The following is a 23,491-nucleotide window of genomic DNA, read 5'->3' on the forward strand; positions in this document are numbered from 1 at the left end:
TGCCTTTGGCTAGCAGTAGGTCGCAGATACCTTGTGCTCAGTGCAGTTGCAGTGGGAAGGATGATTGCATCATGTGCTCTTTCACTCTCTGTGATGAGACCAAGACCCTAGAATCAGACATTAATGGAATATTCTGCAGCTTGAATGGCTGCTTCCATGTGCCGATGACTGTGGCTGTGGAGGGGAATGAGAGTGGCCAGCCTATCGAAAGACAGCCCCATGCAGCTGTTGCAGTAGGATGGTGTGCCCTTGATCAAAGTGTGAGAATGTGGCACCTTTTCTGGGGACAATGTTTGCAGCAAGAACCAAAACTAATGGATTTGTTTGTGTGGCAGTAATTTTTAAAGGGACAGACAGTGGCAGAAATAAATAACCAAATCCCTTTACAGTATGAAGGGCCAAACGTGGGGCTCGCACTTCTCTGCAGCGTTGGTAGAGATAGGAAGGCGCCGAGCAGTGGTGGCTAAGCTCCTTTCAGGAGTACTCCCTTTTCACAGAAGGTGCAGGCAGAGTGCACAGGGAGTGTGGGGTAGCTCTCTGTATTGCCCTCCCTATACCTCCTTTTGAATGGATCAGCATGTACTCCACTGCAGCTTTTGACCAAGGCTAGCAAGCCTCTCAGGATGGCAGGGACCTGCCCATGTTCCAAAGAAGCAGCTTTGCCGTACCCCAAGGGGCCACAGAGCTTCAAGGGGCCACAGTTTGTCTTGTGCTTGGCTCTTCCGTGGGTGCAGGGGATAGTAACTTCTTTTGTCTATTGTCCAAGGTCCGTCTGGCATTGCGAGTGTTTTAGGTTATTTTACAAATTCCTCCTCTTTCTCCTCGCAGGGTTATTTAAAGCAGTGCCGGAAGAGGAGAGACATGTTCAGTGATGAACAGTTAAAGGTCATATTTGGCAACATCGAAGATATCTACAGGTTTCAGATGGGTTTTGTCCGGGACTTGGAGAAACAGTATAACAACGAGGACCCCCACCTCAGTGAAATTGGACCTTGTTTCCTGGAACATGTAAGTGTTTAGCGGGAATGAGAAGGCAAGAGCCATTTTACATGACTGGATCGTCACTGTTCTGGGTGGCGGGTTCCTCAGATTACAGACCAGAGGCTACGTTGACTATTGGTTTCTTGTTGCTAGATGTGGAAATGGGCAAACTTCAGAAATGATGCATAAGGTTATAGGACATAGAAAACATAGTCAGTGAATCTGCTCAACGTCTTACAACCCAATTGCAAGGAGTACGAGGAATGAACAGGAAGAACTGGAAGTATTAGTGCTTAGTAGCTAAATTATGATTTCCTAGGCATCACTGAGACTTGGATAAATCTCATGACTGGAATATTGGTATAGAGGGCGATAACTTGTTCAGGAAGGACAGAAAGGGGAAAAAGGGAGGAGGTGTTTTGTCTATTCTTGATGTATGTTACACTTGTTCCGAGGTCTAGAAGGAGGTGACAGGCAGACCAGTTGAAAGTCTCTGGATGAAGATAAAATGGAGGAAAAAGCAGGGACAGCATCCTGGAACGGGTCTGCTACAGACCAACAAATAAGGAAGAGAAAGTAGATGAGGCATTTCTAGAACAGAAAAAACAAACCACAAAAACTGGTAGTAATGGGGGGCTTTAACTGTGGGAAAAGTAATATGGCAAAACACAAAATTTCCAGTAAGTTCTTGGAATGTGTTGGGGACAATTTTTTTGTTTCAGAAAGAGGAAATAACCAAGGGCACCGCCATTTTAGACTTAATTCTGACCAACAGAGAGGAATTGTTAGTGAATCTGAAGGTTGAAGGAAATTTGGGTAAGAGTGATCATGAAATGATAGATTTAGTGATTCCAAGGAAAGGAAGGAGTGCAAGTAGCAGAATAAGGAAAATGAACTTTAAAAAAGCAGATTTTAACAAACTCAGAGAACTGGAAGGTAAGATCCTATGGGAAGAAAATCTGAGGGACAAAGGTGTTCAGGAGAAATGGCAAAGATACGGTATTAATGGCGCAACAGCAAACTATCCCAATGCACAGGAAACACAGAAAGAACAGTGAGAGGCCAATATGGCTCCATCATGAGCTATTTAATGACCTGAAAATAAAAAACAAATCCTTCAAAAACTGGAAACATGGGAAAATTGCTAAGGATGAATACAAAAGAATAGTGCAAGTGTTTCTGACTGTCACATCACTTATTCCTCTGTGCGTCAGTTTCCCCATCTATAAAATGGCTACACTACTTACCTGACAAATGGGTTGCAACACTTGATTAGCTAATTTTGGTAAAGTGATTTGAGAGCCACAGTTCCAAACGTATTACATAACTACAAAGTATCGTCATCATCAGTATCCCTCATATCAAAGTGTCAAGTATCAGAGGGGTAGCCGTGTTAGTCTGGATCTGTAAAAGCAACAAAGAATCCTGTGGCACCTTATAGACTAACAGACGTTTTGCAGCATGAGCTTTCGTGGGTGAATACCCACTTCTTCGGATGCAAGACCGAAGAAGTGGGTATTCACCCACGAAAGCTCATGCTGCAAAACGTCTGTTAGTCTATAAGGTGCCACAGGATTCATATCAAAGTGCAATCTAATCTAAATCAACCAATAGTGTTCCACAGAAGTGAAATAGGGCTATATAGAAATTATTCATATAGAATTTAATAAATAATGAGATCTTTTCCTTTGTCTTTTAAAATCATGCTGTGGTATATAAGGGATAGAAACCTTTATTCAATATTACAGGATGGTTTAAAAATGTTGCAAAAAGATTATCATTCTCTATTTAATTCTAAAGGCCTTTTCCAGAAGAGGAGATGATGATGATTAATAATAATAATAATAATAATAATAATAGTAATAATGTGGCTACCCTCCAAGCTAAATTTCATGTCTGACATCTTTTAAATGATTTTTTAAAAATCAAGAGTTTTGGCAGGGATAGAAACCTTCATGCTCCAGGGCATAAGCTGACCTCTGACTAATATAGGTTTGGAAGACTCTCCCTGTGGGCATGTTGTCCTGGAATGGCCTTCTGGAGGGTTCCTTGCACCCTTCTATGAAGCCACTGGTACTGGCCACAGTTGGAAATGAACTATTTATCTGAGCCCGTCTGGCATTTCCTACATACCTATGTTCGTCAGGTACAGGGGATACCAAAATTTAACGGTATGGAAGCAATTTACAAATACCTGGCTCACCATATGGAAAGTTTTCTTCAAAAAATGGTTCTAAAAATAAATGTCAATCTGCTCTCAGACCTGTATTAAAGTCAAGAACCCAAGTTGTTCGATTGGTGTGTTTAAAATAAAAATCTCAACCCAAGGAACCTGGCATTTCTAATTGCACGCCAACTGAGCGGAACGTTTTGTTGCAATGTAAGCTGTCAATGGATTGATTCACAAGAAAGGAAAACACATGTTCGGAGTCTTGGCTGTAGCAACACGGCACATTTGCGAGGAATACGAACCCATCTGACTTTGTACCCCCTCCCCCTTGTGACTGTGTTTCTCTGTTGCATGGAAGGATGCTGGCCCACCAGGCCTCATGCTGCCTAAGTGACAGCAAGGCAGCAGATAGCTTACTCATGCTAAACACACAGTAGCTGACAATAAAGCGCTGGAGGCTTTAGCCTACCCCATCTTGCCTGTTACATAAGCTGTATATTACGGGAGCTGATAAATTGGCCAGTGTTGTAAATATGTCAAGAAAATTACAGTTCTGCTTTTTTAGGCTTTTCTTTAGGGAGAACGAAGTGCTATATTGGAGCTTATGTAAGAGGTGCTCTGATCCAGGATGTGAATCCTTTTATGTTGTACCTGGGCTGATCCACGTTTCACCTCAGCAACACTTCAGTTTCATTAGAGAATCTCATTGGAGACATTAATGAAATTTCAGTGGGACGCCATTAAAACCACTCACAGCTTCTACTAATTGCTGCCGGCCTTTGCTGCAAAGAGCATCTTTCTTTTCTGATGGACAGTATTGTAATAAAACACCCCTCTTTATATCTCTAACGGTGGTACTGAGATGTTCCAGTGATGGGCATGTCAGAAATCTGCAGGCGGCAAACAGACTGGAAAACTCATCGTCTGAAGTCGTGGGAGAGTTTCACTATGGGCTCTATCCTCACGGTGGGGGACTAACCCCCTCCTGCAGACAGGTGGGAGAGCTTGAAGGAGGGGAACTGTGAGGCTCTTCTTGAAGGGTTTCCCCAGGTTATTCTGATGGAGGGAAGCAAGGTGTTTGGGCTCCCTGGAACTCCCACATTCCTTGAGCCTCTGGAAGCACAGGGTCATCTGTCTGGAGTCTCTGTGCCTTCATGACAGTTCTGGGGCCATGTTTCCTGATTCCCAGGTTCTTGTTCTATTCAGGAACCCTGTTGTGTTTAAGGAAGTAAAATTGGAGCAAAACAGATAGTACAAAAGGCAGAGAGTGCAAACTGATCACATGCAGGGGTCAGAATGACATTTTCCCATCATGTACGGCATGAAGGGAACGCGATTTCTAGTCCCACCCAATTATGTAATAAGCATTGCTCTACTGGCCAAATGTGTTTAAGGAGTGAGCGTTTCCTTCCTCTGCATCATTAGGTAGCAACCACAGCTTGCATGCAGCGTATCAAAAGCTGGTCTTATGGCTGAGATGTAGGACTGTGACTCGCATACCTGGGTTCAGTTCCTGTCTCTGTGTGATATTGGGTGTTCACTTAATCTCTCTGTGCCTTAGCTTCCAATGTACTTGTACGTATCCTTTTCTTCTGCCTCTTGTCTGTATAGCCTGTAAGATCCTAAGGGCAGGACTGCTCCTATTACTATGTGTTTATACCGTGTCCAGCACAATTGGCTCCTGACAGTATCTAGGCCGGCCTCTCGGCAAGGTAATACAAATAAACACTAATACTAACAGACTTGATGGACTAGTGCAAAGGAGGAAGAGGTGGTCTTGTGATCAAGGTGTGGTACTAGGGGTGCTGGGCAGGGGGGTGGGGTGGGGTAAAAGCCATTGAACCAAACTGTAAACTCTGTATATAATAGAAACCACTTCAAGCCCTGGGGTGCGGCAGCAGCACCTATGTCTGGTACTGTCTTGGTGTATAACTGTGGGCAAGTCCCTTCACCCCTTCATGCCTGAGTTTCCCCACTGGTAAAGCTGGGATGTTCAAACCTATCCCACGTGGGTGGGGTGAGGCTAAACTCAAAGATTTGTCAAACCCTTTGGGGCGCGCCTGCTGGAAGGCACTCTGCGCCTACCATTATTACTGTGCTGTGTGTGCTGCCAAAGGCCAGAGCTGTGACTCAGCGTCATCTTTGCCATTTTAAAGAAAGAAAACCCCATCCCTGGAGTTGAAACAGAAAGCTCCCACCTGGCTCTCTTAAGGGATCATCTTACTCCACTACTGTATCTCAAATGTACCTGCAACAATGTGTCAGTGTAACGGATTCCCCGCAGAGACACCGTGCTAATTGAATGCTACATAGAGAACAGGACAAGGCCTGTGTGCTAGTAATCCAACATCAGATCTTTCTGCTGCTGCTGCTGGGGTGTTTTTCTTTTATTTGTTGTAATTTATTTTTTAGTGTGACAAGCAGTTGTCTGATGCAGTCTCTCTCTTCCCTCTGTCTCTTTCTGTGTTCATTCCCCCCACCCTCACCTCTTGCAGCAAGACGGGTTCTGGATCTATTCGGAGTACTGTAACAATCACTTGGATGCGTGTATGGAGCTGTCCAAGCTGATGAAAGATGGCAGGTACCAGCATTTCTTCGAAGCATGTCGTTTGTTGCAGCAGATGATTGACATTGCCATAGATGGTTTCCTTCTGACACCAGTGCAGAAGATCTGCAAATACCCCTTGCAACTGGCAGAGCTGTTGAAGTATACTGCACAGGATCACAGGTAATGAGATGCCTTTTTTTTACTGTACTTGTGTTTTTGATGGGTTTTACTAACTGAGGATTTTTGATAGCCTATTTCTTTACATGGCATCTACACACACTAAATAACAAAGGGTTTTCTCTCTTACCTCTTCTTGCATCCAGCTGTTTCACTTCATGATAACTTGTTAAAATTAAGGCAGGGCAGAGGTTCAGCAAGCTAGATAGAAAGCCTGCCTGAAGCACTTATTCCCAGTGGAACCAAATTGAACTCCATTGTAGTCAGAAACCTGAAGTAATGATAGTTAGCTGTACTTTTAGATGCTACCTGCTACTCTAGATGAATTATTGATTCATGTACTTGGTTAAGAGACATTAGCCAAAAAGGTTTGTTTCCCTCTCCTGACAGTGAACTCATCACAGCTGGGAATGGGAGCACCTCTCATGTTTGGATAGAAATGGGCCAGACCAGTAACTTGAAGCTGAACTCCCTAAATTTAGGGGGAAATCAGATCCTGATCTGATTGTCGCAGGTTGTGTCTGTCACTGGTTTGGGAATCTGGGTTTGGATGTGAGAAGCACACAAGAGTTTGTATGTTTCTCTGAACTAGAGCTGGCCAGGAATTTTTCACCAGAATGATTTCCCAGCGTTGGTAGCTACTCCCCTCATGGAGGTGGTTTTTTATAGCATGGTGCTGCGACTACACAGCCACATTAAACACACACATTGCTAGTGAAGACATATCTAATATCTTTTATATCTAGTATCTTTTAAAGGTAATAATAGGTAATAATTGGAGATATACCAATCTCCTAGAACTGGAAGGGACCTTGAAAGGTCATCAAGTCCAGCCCCCTGCCTTCACTAGCAGGACCAATTTTTGCCCCAGATCCCTAAGTGGCCCCCTCAAGGATTGAACTCACAACCCTGGGTTTAGCAGGCCAATGCTCAAACCACTGAGCTATCCCTCCCCCCCCCACTGAGCTATCCTGGTGTAAATCCGGAGCCACATCACTGGAGATACTTTGGATTTACACTGGTGTTACTGAGATCAGAACCTGGTGCCAGGTATAAATACCCAAGTTCATCAAAGGCGCATTAGTTATATGGGGTAGTGTGATAGGTAGAGAATTTTAAAAATACTTTTAGGTATTTAAGTACTGCAAAGACACAGGTGAGTGTTAGCAAGGAGCTGGGAGTCAGCACAGTGTCAGTGATCTGAGAACAGGATACTTGTTTATTGGGCAATTCACTTAGCTGCTTTGTGTCTCCCTTTCCCTATCTGTAAAATGGGGATAATACTTTCCTTCCGGGCATTAGTAAAAGGACGTGTAAAATGCTATATGTGTGAAATTCACACCTGCACAGTAGGCCATGACAAGAGCTAAGCCCTAATTCCACTCTGCAAGCATTACGTATTACTATCCATATGGGTGACCCTCAAAAAGTTTGTTGGTTCAGTTTGTTTTGAAGAGGCATCCAAACGCTTGGTGGGTGCTAACAATAACTGCCCATTCTTTCTAGACAATGCCCATTGCCTCCTAGTCAAAGGTCTTAAAGCCCTTCTGAGATACTACTCAGTCCTCACAGCTTCCCTGTGAGGCAAGTTAAGGGTTTCATATAGGGATACAGAGGCATGGTGGGATTAAATGACTCACCAGAGGTCTGCATCAGATCCTTGTAGAGAACCCAGGTCTCCCTCTCTTTTTGGAGTTTGAAATTTCTCTGCTGCTGCATTGTCAGATTTTCCATTAACATCACTTTGGGGTTAGTGCTTAGGTTAATAATTGCCTGAGAAGTAGATGGAAACATGGATAATTATTAAGGGATTGACATATACAGAAAATGAGTGATGTGACCACAGTTAGGGGTGCAATCTGTTCCAGGACAAAGATAGAATGTAGGCTATGTCTACACTGTAGACTTTCCAGCGGCACAGCTGCACCACTGCAGCTGCACCGCTGTAAGTTCCCCCGGGTAGCTGCTCTATGCCGCTGGGAGAGAGCTCTCCCATCAGCAGAATTAACCCACTCCCAACGAGCGGCGGTAGTTCTGTCGGTGGGAGAGAGCTCTCCCGTCGGCAGAATTAACCCACGCCCAACGAGCGGTGGTAGTTCTGTCAGTGGGAGAGAGCTCTCCTGTCAGTAGAATTAACCCACTCCCAACGAGCGGCGGTAGTTATATCGGTGGGAGAGAGCTCTCCCGTCAGCAGAATTAACCCACTCCCAACGAGCGGCGGTAGTTCTGTCGGTGGGAGAGAGCTCTCCCGTCGGCCGAATTAACCCACTCCCAATGAGCGGCGGTAGTTATGTCGGTGGGAGAGCATCTCCCACTGACATAGCGCTGTCCACACCAGCCCTTCTGTCGGTGAAACTTATGTCGGTCAGGGGTCTGTGGTTTTTTTCAAACCCCGACGGACAAAAGTTTTACTGACTAAAATGCTAGTGTAGACATAGCCTTAAATTCTAAAATATCTAACATCTCTAAAATACCTAATATCTCCAATTCTTGGTGCCCACAGGTCAGGTTGTTAGATATCCTAAAGCTATTATCTATAACCCAGTGTGTTTAATCCCAATTTGATTGCGGGAGCAAAACTGAAGGGAGAAAATTATCTGGTGGATTGATGCTTATCATGGGCCAGATTGTGAGTCTCTTCCTCTGAGTAGGACTTTATTATGCAAGAAGTAATGGGACTAAGAAAGGTATTACTCGGAATGAGCAAGGGTCCCACGTAAGGAAGGATTTTGTATGATTTGTGAGTGGATACCATTAGATTCTTCCTCTCTGATCAGCTGAAATCATTCTCTTATTGTATCACTATAGATCTACTATATATAGGTCCAGGACAATGGGCCTGCATCCAAATTCCTGATCATTCCAGCCCAAGTTAGCACATGACATTTTGGCAAGAGTCCACACTTGCATTCTCACTGAGCATTGAAAGAAAGTCATTGCATCCCAAATATAACTGACAAGCAATTTATCGGCCTTAATTTTATTTTGAATGCTATCCTAATATTAACCCACCAGCCAAATACTTTCTTCTGCCATTTTTCTTCTAGGTTCTTTGTCAGCTCAACTGCAGACATGGGCTCAGAGCCCAGAAAGTTCAGTCAGTGATTCTTGCTTCATTAATGTACAAAAGGAAAAATGTACCTGCTGATTCCTCTTCAAATGGAACATTAGAATTAGTGAATTAGCGTTACCAGTATAAAGCCCAGCTTCATTGGCACCAGCCCACTCCACGTGGAGGCAGGCTTGGGGGTGTTTGAAAATCTTGGCTCTGTTCAATTGTTCATTGTCTATGGGCCAGTTCATCTGAATTTTTCACAAAGGCACATCTGTTCATCGTCCCAAGATTGAAACCAGTTTAATATTCATTAAATAGCTGAAGGTCATAAGTGCAACATTGCCTCGTGAGCAACGGGCAGTGTGAGGCCACTGTCCAGTGCTGTCATCAGGTTCCCTGATTCGGAGTTTCAGTGCAAATAAGATTTGGGGTAAGAAGCTGGTTTGGAATCAAAGGCAACCAGAGTTTTCCTGGACACTTGGCATTAGGAGTAGTTTTTATAGAAGTGTAACTTTCTTCCATTGCTATGCAGGTCGTAACTAGGGCCTGACCCTTCAGTGTGTCTATTGTGGGCTCATTGGGAATGCTGTCATCTCAATTTAAGAAGTTAATTTCTATGCTATGGGATATCATGCTGTTGTCCCAAATGTCCCCTCCTGCAGATCAGAGCCAGAGTTAAGTGTACGTGTGTGTATTGGGGTGAGGGGGAGCTGTTCTAATCTTTGAGCTGAAATTAGCCACGCTTACACTCACTCAGCCCACTTGCATGCATACAACTACTTGAAGTGTAGACTTGATCCTATTTGCATAAGCCACACCCCTGAATTGTGCTGCCATTTTATCAGGGTCTCCCCAGTTCGTACACACACACACACCCTTAAGAGTGTTGGCTCAACAGACATTTCACTGTCTACCATACACACATTCCCCTCCCTGAAGGCGTCTTCTTCAGCCATCGTCCTTAATTTATAGTCTAAGTGCCAGCTCCTGGAGTCCTTTGCTCACTATTTACACGGTGATTGGAAAGTTTTGGAACAGTAGGAGTTCTTTTTCATTCAGCGAGGGTTTTACCTAGAACCAAGTAGAAACCAAGTAAGGACATCAAGCCCTGAAATAATGTTAAAATAATAAATATATTTTATTATGAAAACTATAAAAATATACTGTATATCTTATTTTACTACTATTTCCCCAATTTATATCCCATTTGGGGCACTTACTGAGTTTCTGGATCTAAAATCATGGTAGAGGAAGGAAGTTCTGAAATACATAAAGAAGTGGATTGGCTGTTTTCAGTATCCAATTCTGAAGTATTCATAGCTCTAAACTTACGTGTCCCCAGATGTTGGAAAATAGTCTTCAATAAAGATTTCAAGTGCAGGATATTACAAAAATAGCAGAGGAGTTGACTCAAAATGATATGCTGTTTCTTTGACATAATGAGCAGTGGGATAATATCAGAGATGTGTGGGAGTCTGAAGTCAACTTGGGTCTATAATGAGCAACTCTGCTCCTGAGAGGTATTTTCTGTATATTCCGGAGAATCAGGCTATAAAGATCTACTAGAATACAAAGGGTTAATCCCCTGTTCTAAATGTCACTGACAGAATCTTGAGCAGTAACCAATAGAGCCATTTCCTCAGCAGCTGCATGAGATCTTCATTTTTCTCATTAGTTAGAAGTCAATATCAACCCTTAAGTTAATCATAAATTATGGCAACATTATATCAGCTGGCCTAGTCTGTCTTCCCAATAGAAATGAACATTAAGGTCTCCTGGAATGGAAAATGAGGCACAAGGTGGAAATCAATAGCATTGATTTCGGCATCACTTTTTAAAAAGACTGATCATCATCCTTGCTGCCCCGACAGGAGGCTGTTTTCGGTCTGTTATTACACTCACACGCACACATCCAGGAAGCAAAAAGGATTGCGTTGATTTGCTCACATAGCACATGAGATATCCACAGTGGGAATGAATGCCATGAGACAAATGCTATGTGACACCCCTTCTGTCACTTTGGGTTTGTCTACACAGCAGCTGAAAGCGAGCCTGGGTAGACAGATTCGCACCAGTGGGTCTCGAGGTAGCTCACTAACAATAGCAGTGTGGGTATTGTGGCTTGGGCTGGAGTTTGGGGTCTCAAGTCCACTCAACCCCCTAGGCTTGAAAGCCTGAGTCGCAACATCCACACTGCTATTTTTAGCACACTAGCTCAAGCCCCACTAACTTGAGTCTCTCCAAGCTACAGTGGCCAGAAAGGATATTTCTAGCACAGCTTAACTGATTGGGCACCAGCCTTATGTCTTAAGGGTTGTAAGATCAACGACTTGTGTATGCTTTGCTGGCCAGGGCAGTTACCTCTGTATTCAAACCTTATATAGTGTGTTATAGACTGACATTTTATAGTGACACATGTTTCTCCTGGGGACCCAGGGAACACCTCTTTCCTTCCATTATTCAAAGGCAAGCATAGGCAGACACTGAGGCCAGAGACGCTCTGAAGCCAACCCTTGCAAAAACAAGCTCTGGACGGAGATTGTTACAATCCAGAAATACTTTTCCCTGACTTTGCTTCTGCCAGAAACACTGGTATGATCGGGGAGGCATGAGCAAGTCTGAATTGGGGCTATAAAATGTGTGTCTCTTTATCTACAAATATAGGTGGTAGATAGACAGATTTACATGCACACATAGAGAGGGAATTGCTCACATACATAATATAAGTATGAAACTGGCCAGGTCTGTCCCAGATAACTTGAGAATCACACATCCCAAAGTTTTTTACTATAACTCACTGTAATAAGGAAACTAATTTTATAAAGGAATATTAACATTCAAATATTTTCCAACTTTCATGTTGATGAACAACCCAAGGCTCCACAGTATGAGGTCTCCCATCATCTGCCTGCAGAGTAGTAGGGTTAGGAATGTTCAGACAGCCCCAGAATGTGGCTGCGCATCCTAACACATTTTTAAAGAGCAAGATCCACAGCTGCTGTAGTTCGGTGTAGCTCCATGTAAGTCAGTGAAGTTACACTGACGTACGGCAGCTGAGGAGTTCACCCATTAATTTTATTAGCATTTCACAGTCTCAGTTTGAAACAAGTTAATGTTGGTTGGAGGGGGAGAGGAGGGAGGAAGGGGTTGACAAGCCAAAAAGCAACCAGCAGAGAAGGAGACGTATCAAGAATAATAACAAGGGGCAAATTGCTGTTAGTTCCCTTTCCTAACAGGCGCGGCAAGATGGTGTTAATAGATGCCGTTAATAATGATGAACCCTTGTACATTTCCCTTGTGTGTCAGGTGTAATTCCATGGGCTCCCTTTTGTGTTTTCTAGTGACTACAGGTACGTGGCTGCTGCACTTGCAGTCATGAGGAATGTGACTCAGCAGATCAATGAGCGGAAACGGAGACTGGAGAACATTGACAAGATAGCTCAGTGGCAGGCCTCAGTCCTGGATTGGGAGGTACAGTATGCATTGGGCAGTGATGGGCTCCAGTAGATTCCAGCATAAGAGGCAGAGGCGAATTGATTCACATCAGGCTTGGGCTGCAACTAACACAGAGATGCCATGTAGGTGCTAGTACCTAGTAAATGAGCCATCTCTATAAATGGTGTATATGTAGGTGCTTCCATACGGCCTCCAGAATGCTCTAGAGGACTTAGCTCACCTCAAGCCCTTTGTACAGGACAGGTATGCTTGGGAGTGAATTGCAGGACATTGGGGTAACCTGGGTTAAACAGAGGGGCAGAAGGATGCATTTTGTCTTTATGGGACTGTCTGCACAGCTGCTGGGAAGTGTTACTCCTCGCTCAGATAGATACACACGCACAAGCTCTGCTCAAGCTAGTCCCCTCAAAATAGCCGTGTGGCAGCGGGGATTTGGCCTAGCTGCCCCAGTACAGTCCTGCCCAACCCCTGGGGATGGAGTCAAGCCACCACCCATGCAGCTGTGGCCATACTTCGATTTTTAGGTGTTAGCTTGAGCAGAGCTAGTGCAGATACCTCCACCTGAGCTGGAAATCAAACCTTCCAGCTGCTCTGTAGACATACCCTATGAGAGAAGAGAGCCTATTCACGTGTATTTGAGGGAGGGGCCTAAATTGATTCAGTGAAGGAACGTTAGATTTTCCAAAGGAAATCTAGGGCCTGGTTTTGATCTCATTTTTACTGGTGTAAATCTGGAGTAACTCCACTCACATCAATGGAGTTACGCTGGTGTAAGTGAGATTGGAATCACACTCCTAATCTCTATGCTGGTTGTGTGCTTTGTACTTAATCAGGGGGCAAGAAGAGAAAGGAATGCTAAAAAAAGGGGCACGGGGGAGTGACCGGGCTAACAAGGCAGGTAAAACCCTGGTGGTGATTTCATTTTCTTCATGAATATAATATTATTATTACGTATGTATTAAACTCCATGAGTGCATATGGTTCTATACAGACATTTAACACGAATAATGATAGAAATAGTCCATGTCCCAGAGGTATTACAGTCTAAAGCCCTGATTCGGTGATTAATCATGCATGCTGAATTGAAGTAAATGGAGCTACTCACGTGCTTAAAGTTAGACATTGAATATGTACCTTCCTGAATTGGGGCCTAATTGTGATCACAGCATAGTGAATGATCACAGGGGGATGAGCTGGGGAAGGGAAGCAGAGGGATAGAGCATCACCAGATCTTGCAGGTTACTGTGGTTTGCTACGGGCTCATCTGGGAGGTTTTGAATAGCCTTTGTTTTTTCCCATTGTTTTATCTTCAAAATCTCTGCTTGTAGTTTGTAGGTGGGATTGTTGAACTAGGCCAAGGCTGAGCACTTTTGTAAATCCTACCCTATATGGAATCATTAAGACACATTTTTAGCACGAGGACTCTCACACTGATGCAACGATTCTCCTCTCTTTTACACCAGTTTAGATTAGGAGAAATTCCTTTGAAGTCAATGGAGTTATGCTGGGGTAAACTGGTGGGAGGGCGATAACTCCAATCTTTAATAGTTTTTCCAGACAAAACCTAGGAGGATCGAGGGTAGAGAGGGAGAAATGTAGGGTCAGCTCCTACACTCAGTTTCACTAGTGCCGCCACATTGACTTTGCTGGGGTTGCATTGGTGTAAATGGGGGCAGGATTAGGCCATAACTTGGTAGATAAAGAGTATATGTGGAAATTATGCTATTATGGTTGGTTCTTAAATTTTGACTAGCAGTTAAAGCAGAGAATACAGATGATTTGCTTCATGGCTTTATTGATTGATTCATTGATTTTTATTTTTTTTTGAAATCTCTGATACTGACATGCAAGCTTGTTATTGCATTAGAAGACAATTATCAGGGGAGGGGGTAAAAGGTCATCAGCTGCGTCTTCAGCCGTAAATCCGTTATATGTGATGAGTTACAGTGACTCATGTATAAGAAATGCCAAGATCGTAATTGTAAATAAACCTAGATTAAGAACAGATCAGTTTCAAGACACTTAATGTTCATGTGTGAATGGAAAGCCAAGGAGACCTGCACCTAGGAATGATGGAATAACCGTTTCCATTCCACCACCATCACCATGGCTGATAAATTCATTCTTATTTAGCCACAGCCATCATCTCCTCAGCCCCCACCCCACCAATTCATCAAAGTACTCTAATGGTAGATATGCCTGCCAGTCAAAGGAGATGGTGCTTTCTGAGAGGTAGTTGAAGTCTAGTAGATAGGGCATTGGACAGTAAATCAGGAGACCTAAGTTCTATTGCTGACTCTACCATTGACCTGCTGTTTGACCATGTGCAGATCACGTCATCTCTGTGTGCCTCTATTTCTTGTCTACTTAGATTGTAAGTTCTTCAGGGCATCAACTTTCTTTCACTATATATTTGTATAGCTCATAGCACACCAGCTTTCTGATCTCAGCAAGGGCAGCTAGATGGTACCATAATGCAAATAAGTAATATGATAGGGTCAGTACATGGCAAAACAGTCTTTGAAACGGGCCTGGGTCAAAAGTGTACAAGAAAATATGAGGCAGCAGGAAAGCCAGTAGGTTCATTTTTCTCTGATCTGAAATCCAAATGAAGTACGTGATGGAGGTGAACCCAGTGCCAGCCAAATTTCAAACCACTTTCAGAAAGAAACTTGGTCTAGCAGTCTGAGAAGGTGGTTAAGAAAACGGAACTCTTGACTTCTGCTCCTGGCTCTGACACAGTCTTCTTCTGTGCTCTTGGTCATACCATTGAACTGCTCTATGCCTCAGTTTCCCCATGTGTGAAATAGGCATAGTGACACTTTCCTTAACTAGTTAATGTTTGAAAAGATCTACTATGGAGCCATTTAGCACCAAGTTCACAAGAAGAATGTAGGTGCCTAACTGCCCTTTTTAAGCATCTACGTCCAATATTTAGGTGTCACTGGCATTCACAAAACCTTCACTCAGCTGTCGCCTAATCCTGGAGGTGCCTAAAGTCCCTAGGTGCATAAGTTTCTATCAGTAAAGTCCCCTCATTTTCTGCTGGTGGGAATGTGCAAAACCCACCTAAGTCCTGACACCGCCAAGCTGGACAGCGCTTAACTCACACCCATGCCCTGGGGGAATTCACAAAGTGGGTGTTCCTCTGCTGCAGGTCCTGATCCAACAGACATGCTCAGAGCACACCTAATTCATCATCATCATGGGGGTGGTGCTGCCACCCCTCCCTTATACTGAATAGCCCGGTGGTTAAAGCACTCACCCAGGTTGTAAAAGATCTAGGTTTGAATCCCTGCTCTGCCTGGATTAGATCAGGGATTTAAACCCTGGTCTCCCACCTTCAGGGGAGCGCCCTAACCACTGGGCTATCCAGTCATTCTCACGCACTCTGCCCCAGTGATTATTTAAGTATTTCATATAAAGTGGAACAGCATCAACAAGAGAGAATGAGCCCCACCTTAGAATACCGAATAGCGTAGTGGTTAGGGCACTCGCGGGGAGGATAGAAGGGAGGCACTGCCACCATCTCCTCCATTTTTCATGAGAAAGGGCTGACCTGGCTTAGGTGCCTAACTCCAAGAGAGGTTTCATAACTGAGAGTCATGGGTGGAGATAGGCACCTCACTCCAGTATAGAGTTAAGCACCCAACTCCCCTTGAGTGGCAGGGATTAGGCCCCAAACCTCTCCTTGACATTTCCTACTGGCTAGCTTAGACAGCCCCCGGCTCAGTGTGCTAGCTGCTGTGAGTCCCTTTTCTAGGGGCCTGATTCTTTCCATTCATTGGTGGGAAGCCTGTTACCTAACTTGGGGCTGCGAATGCTATGAGGCAGAAAGGCATTTAAAATACAAATATTACAGTGCTGGTTGTTGCAATGCCTCAAGTCCCCCACGTGAATCTAGATCTTAGTTACTTCAATATTCATATACTTCTAGGACTCACAAAGGGAGGGTATATTGGGACTATAGACATGCTGCTGATCCTAAAATAAGAAACATTCAGGGCCCAATTCACAGCTGATTTATGTATATGCAGTTCCGGGGAAGTCAATGGAGTTGTGTCTGCGTATGTCAGCAGTGAATTTAGCCCTCAGGATTCTCCAGCTGATCCAGTGTTGAAGGTTAACTTTAGAGTCAACATTTGAAAAATGTAAATGCCCCTTGGTTGAACAAGGCCTGATCTTTCATCAGATGGTTCACCCAAGCCCTATATAGTCTTTCTCTTCAGCTTTAGCTCAGTGCTCCTACAACACTGCCTGGCGTGTGTGCAGGTGCTGTCTGTGCCGTGATAATGATGGAAATTGGGAAGGGATGCTCAGAAGATGGCTCTGCTTTGCTGATAACAGCAGATAGCCATGCTCTAGTGTCCAGCACATGAAGTCCTAGAAATTGGTGCTTTACCTGACTAAAGACTGTGGGGCCAGATTCTGATCTCACCTTCTGTAGTGTAAATCAGGAGCAATTCCAATCATTTTAATGAGGTATAACTCCAGATATATGCTGGTATAGCTGACATGAATCTAGCCCTGATTGCGGAGCTCTGGATCTGACTATAGCAGAATATCACCTGATTTCTGAATTCCAAAAATATAAATAAACCTAAAGAATGCTGTCCCTGCCTATGCTGAATTCTCTAGTGCTTTGTCCAGTTCAGTTATTAATGACTAAGAATATTGGACTTCCACCACTTCCCTTGGGAGGCTGGTTCACAGTCTGATAGCTCAGCAGCTCTCAACCAGGGGTCCGTGAGCCCTTTCGGGGGTCCGCAGGGCCCCCCGGTTGAAACCTGGTGCCCCCCGGCGCTGAAGCCATGAGTGGCGCAGGACTGATACTGGTGTGGCAGAGCAGTTTGTGCCACTGCACCAGCAGCCCCCCAGCCTTCCAAAGCCAGGAGCTGCGTGGGGCTGAAAGCAGCAAACCTCCCCCGCCCCAGGCCAGGAGCAGCAGGGGGCTGAAGCCAGGAGCCCCAGCACACCTCCCCACACCCTGCTGAAGCTGGGAGCTGCACTGGGAGCCCCTCCAGCCCATACACAGTCCCTAGCTACCCCCTGCCTGCACCCTGAGCTAACCCCCTGCCCACACAGAGTCCCTAGCTACCCCCTGCCTGCACCCTGAGCTACCCCCCTGCCCCCCACACAGCCCCTAGCTACCCCCCGCCTGCACCCTTAGCTCCCCTCTGCCCCCACACAGCTCCTAGCTACCCCCTGCCTGCACCCTGAGCTACCCCCCTGCCCGCACACAGCCCCTAGCTACCCCCTGACTGCACCCTGAGCTACCCCCTGCCAACACACAGCCCCTAGCTACCCCCTGCCTGCACCCTGAGCTGCCCCCTGCCTGCACACAGCCCCTAGCTACCCCCTGCCTGCACCCTGAGCTCCCCTCTGCCCCCACACAGCCTCTAGCTACCCCTGCCTGCACTCTGAGCTACACCCCTGCCCGCACACAGCCCCTAGCTACCCCCTGCCTGCACCCTGAGCTACCCCCGGCCCCCACACAGCCCCTAGCTACCGCCTGCCTGCACCCTGAGCTACCCCCTGCCTGCACCCCGAGCTACCCCCGCCCGTACACAGCCCCTAGCTCCCCCCTGCCTGCACCCTGAATTATATTTTTTGGTTGTGTGCCCCCCAAGGCCCAGACAGGCTGGTTGGCTCCTGATTGAGTTAGGGGGTGGCACTCCCTCTCTGGACCCTGCTGTGCAGAGATGGTTCGAGCCCCTCCAGCCCTTTCCGCCCCAAAATAGAGGTAAATCTATGCCTATTCCCCAGGACCCTCCCCAGGCAGGAGCCCCGAGGTCTGCCACCCTCACTGGGGCCTGGAGTTTTTATAGCATGTTGAGGGGGGCCTCAGCACGAAAAAGGCTGAGAACCCCCGTGATAGCTCTCACCTGATGTTCGACCTACATTTCCCTTTGCTCAGTGGCATCCCTTCACCTGTCGTTAAATGCTCTCAGCCCCAGCTGCTGACATTCAGAAGTGGGTAGGCAAAACTGACATGAAAAAGTTTCTTGGAGCCAGTTCACAGCAACTTGCCAAGCGTCATCTGGCTCAGACTCGAAATAGGTCAAGCAAGTCCCACCCTGAGCAGCCCGTCACCTCCTTGGCCACCTCTTGTTCTCACACCCTTTTGTAATGTACTCTGTGGCCAGTGGGTAAGGTAGTGAAGAGATCATTCCCACAAGGTTAGTGGTCTTGCATAAAAGCAAACCCCCATTTATGTCCAGTCTCATCATTTACAGAGACTCAGTTAAGGTAATTTGTGGGGAAGGATAGGCCATTGGTTCAGATACTGGCCTGGGACACAGGCGGCATGTGTTCACTTTCTTGCTCTGCCACAGACTTCCTGTGTGACTTGGGCATGTCAGTAAGTCTCCATATGACTCATTAAAGGCCAACATTACAATGAGGCTGGGCAGAACTCCATTGTTATGATTCTTTTTTTATCATTTTGACAGATAACATTTATTTTTAAGCATTTTTTTCAGTTTTTATTGATTTAAATGTTCACAATGGCGAGAAATTATGAGGCTGGTCAGACAATAATTAGTTAACGACAGTACACATTGAGATTCAAAAAGTTAACGCTTTATAACTGTTAAAACACAAATTGTCAACATCACATGCCAAAATATACAAAGTCAATATCTGTGTATGGTGAAATTGACATTTGCCAACATTTACTGATAAAAAATCTAATCGTTCCAAGCCTAATTACGACTGTGAGGGGCTCACATACTACAGTAATGGGAGACATATAGGTACTAATATAGACCTGCAAGTTGTTATACTCTGATATAAATTTATATTCTCAGAGTTTCTTTTAAAGGTATCTCTGTAACCAGATTGAAACAAGATGAATAGTGGTCCCACTTTCACTGGTAACCACAAGAACGCAGAGTTTGGGGCTTTCGCTGCTGCTTCTGTGGCAGCAGTTCAATAAAACTCTGTCCTCCCCTGTAATGTAGGCGCTTGTGAAAGGCAGAAGACAGTGTGTCAGAACTCCACCTGGCCATTGAAATCCTCCACTGGTGTAGGCTCCATGAAAGACCCTACGCCAGTGGCAGAACGCTTGACACAAGAGACAATCTAGCTCATCTGTCTAAACGAGGTTTGAATTGTCATTGCCCATTCCATAAACAAAGGACTTCAGTCTCAGTAGAATCCTAGACATTTGCACCCTGGATTCCCTGGCATGTCAGTTTAGCAGTTTCCAAGGGGCTTAGATTCACATGAAGGAAAAAAAGGAATAAGAAAAATATAATTGACAACTGTATCCTTTTAAATTTTCTTTAGTTCTTGTTCCTGATGGATCCTCTAATGGAAGACGCATTGCCCTTAATTATGTAATATACAATAGTTGGCTTCAGCTTAATATTGCATTATTGAACCCAAAGACTGGCATAAAAAAATGATGCATGCAACGAATGTACTGTTTTCAAAGCTAGAGCAGCTTGATGAGAAAAGCTCCTGGGAAAAATCAAATGTGGGACTGAAACAGATTTTTTTCCCTCAGCGACAGAAGGCATCAAAAATGAGCCTGATGAAAAGGACGACATTTCGCATGCTTTTCTTTTTCTGATCTTTTCATCGCCCAGAGCACCAATCAGATTATCAGTCACTAATTAGAGCACAGCAGTGTCAGTCAGAAAAGGCCCTGCTCAGTGAAAGGAGATTCTCTGCCTGGCAGTAATAGCATGGACTTGTGTCAGGAGGTGGGCTGGGGCTGGGGAGGGGGTGCATGATTTTCAGAAGCTAAGCATCTTTCCCCAGCCTTTGGTAATGTTTATTCAGAGGTCTTCTTGGTCATGTGGGGGATAATGTCCTTCTGCCCACGCTAAAGGGTTCTTCCCTGTAATGCTGTTGTTCTCAACTCTTGTTTCTTTTTTGCTCATTATATGAATCCCTCCCCCACCCCAGTTTTCCTCCACTGCCTGGTTATGAAAAGCAATGCTCACCTATGGCATAGCTGGGAAGCTGATGATTGACAACTTTCATCAGTCACACAAGCATAGGCCCTCCCCTGCAGCCCTTGGAACTGGCCCTCCGGACCTGGTGTGTCACTTCTGTGATGCTTGCAGCCTACAGGGAGCATGAAGCATAGTCTCAGCCTCCAACTGGTTGACCTTCTGGTCTATCCTACTGCCCGTTAAGTGCTCAGGCCCTGCCCATGATGGCTTGAAGGGGAACTGAGAATTTGTCTTTCTTTTTTGTACACTTAACTTGGAGCAGGACACATACCTCTCCATAGTCTGTGTATGGGACTCAAAGTACACACACACACAGGCATAGCCACTTTTTAGGCTGGGTGGATGTGGATCAGATCCAGGCTATGTATTAGTCTGTGCGTAGCCATTACATTGGTTGGTTCACAGTTGCTCGACCACACATATTAGAAACTGAGTTTCACCCCTAACAAGGGCCAAATTTTCAGAAAATTCAGACAAAATTTGAATGTACAGTTGCTATGATAAAATACCCCTACTTGCCACCATAATTGCCTATAGTTACCACTGTAAAACATGCCAATGGAAGCTGCACACACAGCCGCCGAAATAAATTATGTGAATGCAGTTTCATGCGCCGGGTCTACCAATGTGGCCCTGAGTGATTTCAGACCTGCCCCACTTTTGAGTCAATTGATTTGTTGGGCCAGATCCTCAGGTGCTGTGAACTGGGTGAGCTGCACTGAAGTCAGTGGAGTTGTGCCAGGTCACAGCTGCTGAGGTTCCACCCTCGTTGTCTTTAGCAATTTTTCTCAATCTATGAGGCTGGTTATGTAGGAGAGCGAGGCTCATGGCTGCTTAGGGAAAGGGAGAAGAAAATGAAGATTATTTGGGGGCTTTGCTTAGGACTAGAGGAAACCACATGCCAGCATTGACTGTTCAGTGCTGAATACTAAATGGTCACTAGAGAGTTCCTCACTGGTGGACGTGAGCTGGCTGCCTCCATCCACATGACTAGACTATACAACCTAAATGCACAGTCCCTTAGCCTCAGCATCCCAGCTTAATTCTGTTAGGGGAGGCCGACGTACCTTTAGGGTATGTCTACAAAGCAAGTGGGAGCAGGCTTCCCAATGTGGGTAGACAGACACATGCTAGCTCGTGTAGAGCTAGCGTGTTAAAAATAGCAGCGTGGCAATACACCTGAGTACAAACCCACCCATTGCCCTGGGCATGTACTCGGGCGGCTCATCCAAGCCGCTGCCTGTGACACCATAGCCACACTGCTATTTTTAGCACGCTAGGTCAAGCGCACTCTCGGCTGCTGTGTAGACGTACCCTTGCTGTGCTTACAGAAGGAATGCTAGGAGGGCTGTGCTGGGAGAGCATGCCTCACTGTGTGCTGCTGCTTGTGTAATGAAAACTGGTCAGTTGTGTATTAATTAATTTAAAGCTAACTGCAATACATCTTTCCTAACAAACAAAACCTTGGAATGCATCTATTTATAGCCGATACATGGATCAAATTGTTTCCCCAGCATATACAATGTAATAAAAACCCTATAATTTTAGATCTCATTTTTACATCCCTTGCAGGGACTACACAGTTTGGATTCAGCTAATCAAGTAGAAGTGTTTACAGAGTCCTCTCTGTGTCCTTAGGCTTTGGATGCTACCACTGGAGTAAACCAGTCTCACAAAGCCTGCTTTTCTATTTTTAGCAAGCAATCTCTTCCTTGCAATGAGAAATTATTATGGATGGGGTTGTATGAATCCTCCCTCGTTGCATAACTGGATGTATCCTAAGCAAGGGCAGTGATTTCTGGAGCCCCCAGGCTTTTGAGATGTTCCTTATTCAAGGTTCCTTATTCTATCTGTAGAGCCTCAGCAACGTGCATGCAACTCATGGCCTCTATAAGCAGAAGGCTCTGACTAGCAGGCAACTAAGCCTAATTCCTAACTCTGATTTTGAACTCATTTAAGGTGCCAGAAGACATACAAACAGCTCTACTCCCTGCTCTGTGCAAGTGTGCAGGGCTCAACTAGCTCTGATGAGGTGCACAGAGACCCTGGTGATGAGCGCAAGATAGAGAAATACCTCACTAAGGCTGCACAGGAGCTGTGTTGCAGTTGCTGCAGCAGTGGGAACTGAACACGCTGTGACAATGCATTACCTATGACTCAGTGAATTTTCCCTTGTCACTGGACCCAAACATTCATTTAGAATAAATGAGCGATCTTAACTACAGATTGGCCTGAACTGCGCCTCCAGTCTAACCTCCTCCCACAAAGAAACTGTGGGGAAGGGTTCAATTTTGGTTCCACCTGCACATGCGAATCCAGAAGGGAGCCTGTTTTCTGGACCCCATTTGGATGTGACTGAAGTGGCACGAGAACAGCTATTCCCACAAGATTTCCACCATATCAGGCTGAAGCCTTACTAGCTGTTCATCATCATCTAACCCTAAACTGAGCCCCGATCCAGCCACAAATCCAGAACCTAATCTGGATCCAGATCCAAAGAACCGTCTACTCACTTTTTAACTCTTGCTTCTCAGTCCTGCCCTGGCCTTGTAGCCAGAGCCCTTCTGAGTTTGCCTGTGAAGCTTCAAAGTAAGAGCTGCGTCTAGGGATCACAGACTAAGACAGATATACAGTGCAGGTGGTGGAGAATTCACCCGTTTTAATAAATAGATTTTAATTAACTCAAACACCCCTCCTCCCCCAAAAATCAAAATCTCAGCCCAATTAGCAGAGGGTGAATGGATTTGTTCTCTCAGAGTGGGAGAGGAGCTGTGTTTTCAAGACCATCTGCTCATGAGTCCTTTAAAAAAAATGCTGGAGAAGAAAACAAGCTTTAACCTGAGGGGGAGAAATGAAGGGGGAAGGCATTCTGGCAGCCTGCGGCGGGGGGCTTTGACAGTGCGTGGGGATGGATGCTGCCACTCTGAACGAGCTTGGGCTGGGGGCTCTAATCCCCTGCAAAGGGGGAGTGGTTAACAATCTGTAAGGAAAGGCTTTGACAGCCCCAGGAGGCAGGGAAACTTTGGTTTACTGTGATGCCCAGCCCTACATGGGGGGGGGGGGGGCTTGAGATGAGGAGATCTCCTGAGAGCCTGAAGGGAGAGGGGTCTAACAGGGAAATTGCTCCAGTGGCCGGTGGG

General features: G+C 45.3%; 1 protein-coding gene across 7 annotated transcripts in view; it reads left to right on the forward strand.

The window, feature by feature from the left end:
• The window catches only part of ARHGEF9 (Cdc42 guanine nucleotide exchange factor 9), a 264,186-nt gene that overhangs the window by 207,681 nt on the left and 33,014 nt on the right, over positions 1-23,491 (forward strand). For all 7 annotated transcript variants that reach the window (XM_039489630.1, XM_039489631.1, XM_039489632.1 and 4 more), the window contains 3 exons: positions 829-1,008; positions 5,647-5,879; positions 12,273-12,402. In XM_039489630.1, the coding sequence (XP_039345564.1) occupies positions 829-1,008; positions 5,647-5,879; positions 12,273-12,402 (543 nt within the window). The remainder of the gene's footprint in view (positions 1-828; positions 1,009-5,646; positions 5,880-12,272; positions 12,403-23,491) is intronic.

This window comes from Mauremys reevesii, linkage group 9 (assembly GCF_016161935.1).
Source record: "Mauremys reevesii isolate NIE-2019 linkage group 9, ASM1616193v1, whole genome shotgun sequence".
In the NCBI taxonomy this organism is placed as follows: Eukaryota; Metazoa; Chordata; order Testudines; family Geoemydidae; genus Mauremys; species Mauremys reevesii.